Source organism: Hipposideros armiger, unplaced genomic scaffold (assembly GCF_001890085.2).
Source record: "Hipposideros armiger isolate ML-2016 unplaced genomic scaffold, ASM189008v1 scaffold_667, whole genome shotgun sequence".
Taxonomy (NCBI): domain Eukaryota; kingdom Metazoa; phylum Chordata; class Mammalia; order Chiroptera; family Hipposideridae; genus Hipposideros; species Hipposideros armiger.
In genome coordinates, this window is record NW_017732017.1 from 185,790 (window position 1) to 192,376 (window position 6,587).

Genomic DNA, 6,587 nt, shown 5'->3' on the forward strand with positions numbered 1-6,587 from the left:
TTCCTGGTAAGGACACCAGAATTATCAGGAAATTAAATAGGAAGACTCTAGAATTCTATGCCAAAATCTTTTTTTTTTACTTGAGCCTAAGGTGCTAAATAATAGGAAATGTTTCTCATTCATTAAAATCTACACATTTGAGACATTGTAAGAAGGATCCTTTGGCAACTTAGCCAGATGGCATCACCTTCCAGATGGTCTGCGGGTAAAGCCTAGAATCTAAATGTGTTCTTACTGTAATAAGCGAATTCTTAAGTTAGATGGTATGATATACTGCCAGAAATAATGAGATCCATAAATTGGATTCAATCATTCTCAGAAATGAAAATATCACTGATTTGGGATGATTTGGAAGGTTTTGTATTTGTTTTATAATGCAGAATTTTTTTTATTAAACACAGAAATGTACTGGGTTGGTCAGTCTTCACATTACCGATTGTGTATCTGTGATTTCAGTTCAAGGTCTTAATGGTCTGCGTATTTGGCCTTTTTTTCTTTTGTGAACTAATTTTAATGTGGGGTAATTGAACTTTGTAGAATCGCCTCACAGTATCCCCCAAATCTTACAAATGCAGCATGTGTGCGTCCACAAGGTGCACAAAAAAACACAGTCACCCTTTTCAGGCTACTCTCCACCTTGTTTCATTTTATCTTCAGGATACCCCGTGATGTGGACAGGATAGGGGTGTTGCCATTTTGTATTGACGTACCGAAAGCCCATAAAAGCTGTATTATGTATCCACACCCAACAAGGAATAAAGAAACTTCAGAACACTCAGTTGTTTGAACCCCAGTGATAGGTCTCTGCAGTGTGTATAAGGTGGGGCAAAAACAGCTGAAATTTCTGAGACTAACAGGCTCAGAAGATCTGACTAATTTTAATTCGGTGGTTGACTGGACAAAAAAGAGAAAGTTAGGATAAAGGAAAATAATGAATCGAGACAAAGCAGTTTAAAGTTTTTATATTCAAGATCCAGCTTCTAAGGATATGATTAATGGCTTTTCGTTTGTTTTATTCATGTATTAAAAATGCCTTGGTTGTATAAACAAAGAGTTGAGTATAGGCTTCTAATTTTGCTACTGCCCAGATTGGTATTTAAGTATATGGATTAAAAACTTAGTCTGTACTTCAACTTGTCTTTCAGTTGCATGTTTTAGAAAAGTGTCCATTAAATCTATACCCAGCTCACACCAAAAATTCGTATTATTGACACCTACATAGCAGCCAAATGACTCTGAAACTACTTTGTGGTAAACAGAAAATCTTCATTCAAGAATTTAAGGAATGCAAATGTTCCATGTTAAGTTGACCATTAAAGCCCAAATTTGATACTTTCCTATGATTGACTGAAATTCCTAAAGTATTCTTATATTAAATAATGTGAGTCTATTATGACGATGTTGTGTTAGTGGGTGGAGATACCATGGTAAGCAAAGCTGATAGGGGCACTGGATTCAGATTGTAGTTTAGAGAGGGAGACAGACATTAATCAGACAATTCCGTGAATATGGAATTCCAAACGAGAGAACGCTGTACTGGGCGCTGTGGAAGAACATACCCAAGGGTCCAACTTAGATCAGGCATTCAAAGGCCTCCCTGAAGAAGCAATAATTAAGCGGAGACCTGGAGGGTAAGCAGGAGTTAGCCAGGCAGAGGTCAGGAAAGAACGGTCCAGACCCCCAAGTGAGAAAAACCCTGTACACTCAGGGCGTGCGGTGGGCAAGCAGCGTGAGGAATGGAACAGCATGGGTTTGAGTAACTGCAGAGCTCTGGCACTGTCTGGAGTTTGGGTTTTATCCCAGAGGGATAGAAGCCATTGAAGGGTGTAGAACAGAAGCCACATGGTTCAATTTCTACCTTCAAATCACCCGCAACAGGAGGACATAGACTTATTTACAACTGGAATTCCACTTCAACGTTGGGTCACTGAACCCAGTCTGCCAAGCACTGCCAGACAAGCTGAATGAGATGCACTGCCATGTGGTGAGCTGCCCTGTGGAGTGGCCCCTGGGTCAGTGAGCTGGAAATGGCCTCCAGCCAACAGCCCATTGGCAGCCAACAGCCAAACAAATGAGCCTGGGTGTAGGTCCTGCCCTGGTCAGGCATTCAGGTAAGACTGCAGCTCTGGCTGACTGATTGTGGTCTCCTGGTCGACCTGCAGACAGAGGCATCAGCAAAGTCTGCCTGATTCCCAGCTCACAACTGAGATACCAGCTATTGTTTTAAGCCATTAAAATTTGGGGAGATTCGGTGCCTAGCAATAGATAATTAGCCCATGTGCTCCACTGCATAGTCCCTTCTTTTAACTGCTACACTATAGAAACTGAAATAATTACTAATTAAAAAAAACCAAAAAACTCAGTGGCAGCTGTAAGGAACATGAATTAAGTGTGTGCGAGGGAGTAAGGAGACCAGTCAATACCACAGCAGTCATCCAGGGGAGAGATGAGGGTGACATGGACGAGACGGGCCACAGTGGAAATGGAGAGAAGTGGACCAGTCTGAGGACTGTGGAGGCGGATTTGGCTGGATGGGGAAGAGAGAGGACAGGAATCATGGATGACCTACATGATTCTGGCATGACCGATTTGGTGGGTAGGTTGCCATTTATTGTGATGAAAATAATAGAGGAATAGTAGGTTTGGGGGGAAAGATCAAGAGTTCAGTCTTGCACCTCTTAAGTTTAAGGTGCTTATGAAAGAGTCAAGTGAAAATGCCCATTGGGTGCCTGGAGCTCAGGCTGACTAGGCTGACATGCTGATTTGGGACAGAAATCTGACTTATTTTTAAAATAAGGGATTTTATTGGTTCACATAACAAAGTCTAGGGGTCAGGTGGGTTTCATGTGACTCACTAGGACCCACCCCCTGCTCTGTTTTGTGGCTCACCCTGCTCCCTTGTGTGGTTGGCCTTTCCCATGGTTGTGAGGAGGCTACTGACAGCACACCCCTGATTCATGCCTAGTGGGAATGTGAGCTCACTTTCCCTTCCTCACTCTTAAGAGCAAGGGGAAACATCTCGAAGCCCCATCGAACCTCTCCAGTTTGGATTAGGCCTGCTAATCACTGCATCTGTCCTAATAGATGTGCTTACCAAGGAAAAACACAGGGTGACAGGAGATGTGACTTCAAGACTACGTTGAAGTTCTCTAACATTTACAAACCAGAAAGGAGGAGCAGCCAACAGGAGAGGGCACTGTCCCAGGAGCCAGGAGGAGGAAGTACTTCAGAACATGAGTGGTCAGCTATGCTGCTGTACCGAGCATTCGAGTAGGACAAGGAGGAGTGAATATCCGTTCGATTTAGTGGGAGGTGGCCAACACGCTTAGCTCTAGCAGGTATGTTTGAGAAATGGAAATAGAAAATGCCTGAAGTGGGTTGAAAAGTAGAAAGATAATAGAAACACAAAGCTGAACACTTCTTTTCTGACAGGTGACACATACAGCAATGAAAAAAGGACAGACTTTTTACTACAGTGCTAAGACAACTGACTATCCAGAAGAAAAAAGTGAAATTGGACCCCTACCTCATTATACACAAATATTAATTTTTAGGTAAATTAAAGACCTAAATGTTAAAGACAGATCTACATATAAACCATTTAAAGAACTATCCTTATGACCTTGGGATAGGAAGAAATTTCTGAAACAAAAAGCCCTAACCAAAAAGGAAAAGATTGATAAAATTCAAAAACATCCATTCAGTAACATAGGCTATGAATGTGAGAAGACACTTGTAACACATGTGTGACAGATAGCCGTGCTGTGGAACTGTCTCATCCTATGGGCAGTGCTGTGAGGACGTGCGTGCTCAGCAGTTCTCTGCTGTCCAGTAAGATGGCCACCAGCCACATGTTGCTACTAAGCCTTTCAAATGTGAACAGTAATGGAGGAACTGAATGTCATTTTATTTGTTTGTTTAATGAGACTAATTTTTTTTTTTTTAGTTTTAGGTGTGCAAAAGAACATAATGATTAGACATTTATACCACTCACAAAGTGATAACTATCCCCTACCAAGTCTGCTACCCCTCTGACATCATACATAGCTATTACAATACCATTGACTATATTCCCTATGCTGTATTTTACATCCCCATGAACACACACACACACACACACACACACACACACACACACACACACGAGGTCTGACAACTAAATTTGCGAAATCATCCTAGAAAAAGTACTACACACCTCATTGCTGAATATCACTACGGTCACCTTCAAAGTACTCCCCTTGGGAAGCTATGCACCGATGCCAGCGTCTAGTCTCCCCTTCAAAGCAATTTGGAAACTTTTTCTGGAACAGTCCTCAGAGCTATTGTCATATTACCCATGATGTCCTGAATGTCATCAAAATGTCTTCCTTTCAATATATCCTTTATCTTCAGGTAAAGAAAGAAGTCATTGGGGGCCAGATCAGATGAGTAGAGAGGGTGTTCCAATACAGTTATTTGTTTACTGGCTAAAAACTCCCTCACAGACAGTGCCGTGTCAGCTGGTGCATTGTCATGATGCAAGAGCCATGAATTGTTGGCAAAAAGTTCAGGTCATTTTCTTTTACCTTGTTCACACAGCCTTTTCAGCACTTCTAAATAGGAAACTTGGTTAACTATCCAGTTGGTACAAATTCATAATGAATAATTCCTCTGATATCAAAAAAGGTTAACAACATCAATTTGACTTTTGATTTGGACTGACAGAACTTTTTTGGTCGTGGAGAATTGGCTGACTTCCATTGTGCACTTTGACACTTTGTTTCAGGGTCATATTTGTACACCCATGTTTCATCACCAGTGATAACATGGCCTAAAACATCGTCTTGCCTCTCCAAAAGGTCTTGGCAAACTTCAACTCTCCTTTGCTTTTGTTCATCGGTGAGCCCTTTTGGGACCATTTTTGAACACACCTTTCTCATGCCATGATTTTCAGTGAAGATTTTCCTACCTATTTCTCTATCAATGTTTACTTGGTCGGCTATGTTTCTCACAGTCAACTGACGATTTTGACACACAATTCGACGAATATTTGCAATGTTTTTGTCAGTTCTGCTTGTTACTGGCCGCCCTGACCTCTCTTCATCAGTGACACATTCTCTCCCCTCAGAAAAATGTTTAATCCATTTGTGCACTGCCATTTTCTTCATGGCATTCTCCCCATAAACTTGGACTAACATTTCCCTGATTTCAGTTCCACTCTTGCCAAGTTTCACAAGAAATTTAATGTTTGTTCGTTGCTCTAATTCAAGCTCAGACATTCTCGCGACAGCACACAAATACATGCAACACCAATAATGAATGCCACTCAGCGAGACACCGCCACACGTCAACACAAACACAGCTGTGAGACACTGACATATCAAGGTTATGAAACCTTCCCAAGCTGTTGTTTGTCCAGTGCTGCCAATGTAAGCACATGGTGCAAGTGCACAAACGTAATTGTCAGACCTCATATATATCTTAAATTCCTAGAAATGACACACCTATTAGAATGGCTAAAATCCTGAGCACTGACACTACCACATGCTGGTGATGATGTAGAACAACAGGAACTCTCATTCATCGCTGGTGGGAAGCAGTTTGCAGTTCTTCCAACACTGAATATATTCTTACCATGCAATCCAGCAGTCATGTTCCTTGGTATTTACACAAAGGAGTAGAAAATGTATCTACACAAAAATCTGCACATGGATGTTTACAGCACCTCTATTCATAATCGCCAGAACTTCAGAGCAACCAAGATGCCCTCCAGTAGGTGATGGATAAATAAACTGTGGTCCATCCAGACAGTGGAATATTATTCATCGCTAAAAAGAAATGAGCTATCAAGCCATAAAGATGTGGAGGAACCTTAAATGCATGTTACTAAATGAAAGAAGCCAATATGAGAAGGCTGCACACTGTGTGATTCCACCTGTATGACATTCTGGAAAAGGAAAAAACAGAGACAGGAATAAAGGCAGTGGTTGTAGGACTGGGGGTGGAGGTGGGGGGTGAGCACAAGGCATTTTTAGGGCAGTGAAACTATTGTCTATGACACTGCAATGATGGTGTCATTATACGTTTGTGAAAACCCATGGAGTGTACACCACCAAGAATGATTCTAAGATAATCTACGGGCTTTGAATAATGACATGTCAATACAGGTTTGTTGACTGTGAGAAATGTCCCATCTGGTGGGGATGTTGACAGTGGGAGAGGCTGTGCCTGTGCTGGGCAGGGGCAATCTGTTGGGAAATCTGTTACCTTCCTCTCAATTTTGTGAACCCAAAACTGCTCTAAAAAGTAAAGTTTATTTTTTTTAAATGCTAGAAGTAATACTGCAGGATCAAGGAATACATATATGCATTTACAGCTTTAGTACATGTAACAAGTGCTTTCCATAATGACTGCAGCAATTTCCATTCCTGTCAGCATCGCCTGGTCCACCTCATCCTCATTGATGATGCCATGGCGTCGAACTTTCTGATCTTCCATAAACTGAAAACGGAAAAAGGTGCTACCTGTTATTTTAATTTCCATGTCTCCTATTATAAATTAGACCTCTCTTTCTCTCTCTCTCTCTCTCTCTCTCTCTCTCTCTCTCT

General features: G+C 41.5%; 1 protein-coding gene across 1 annotated transcript in view; it reads right to left on the reverse strand.

The window, feature by feature from the left end:
- Nucleotides 1-6,380: 6,380 nt before the first annotated feature.
- LOC109372854 (translation initiation factor IF-2-like) overlaps nucleotides 6,381-6,587 on the reverse strand; it is a 7,893-nt gene continuing 7,686 nt past the window's right edge. Inside the window, exon 2 of the mRNA XM_019626365.1 lies at nucleotides 6,381-6,480. Within this exon, the coding sequence (XP_019481910.1) occupies nucleotides 6,411-6,480 (70 nt within the window). The 3' untranslated portion in view covers nucleotides 6,381-6,410. The remainder of the gene's footprint in view (nucleotides 6,481-6,587) is intronic.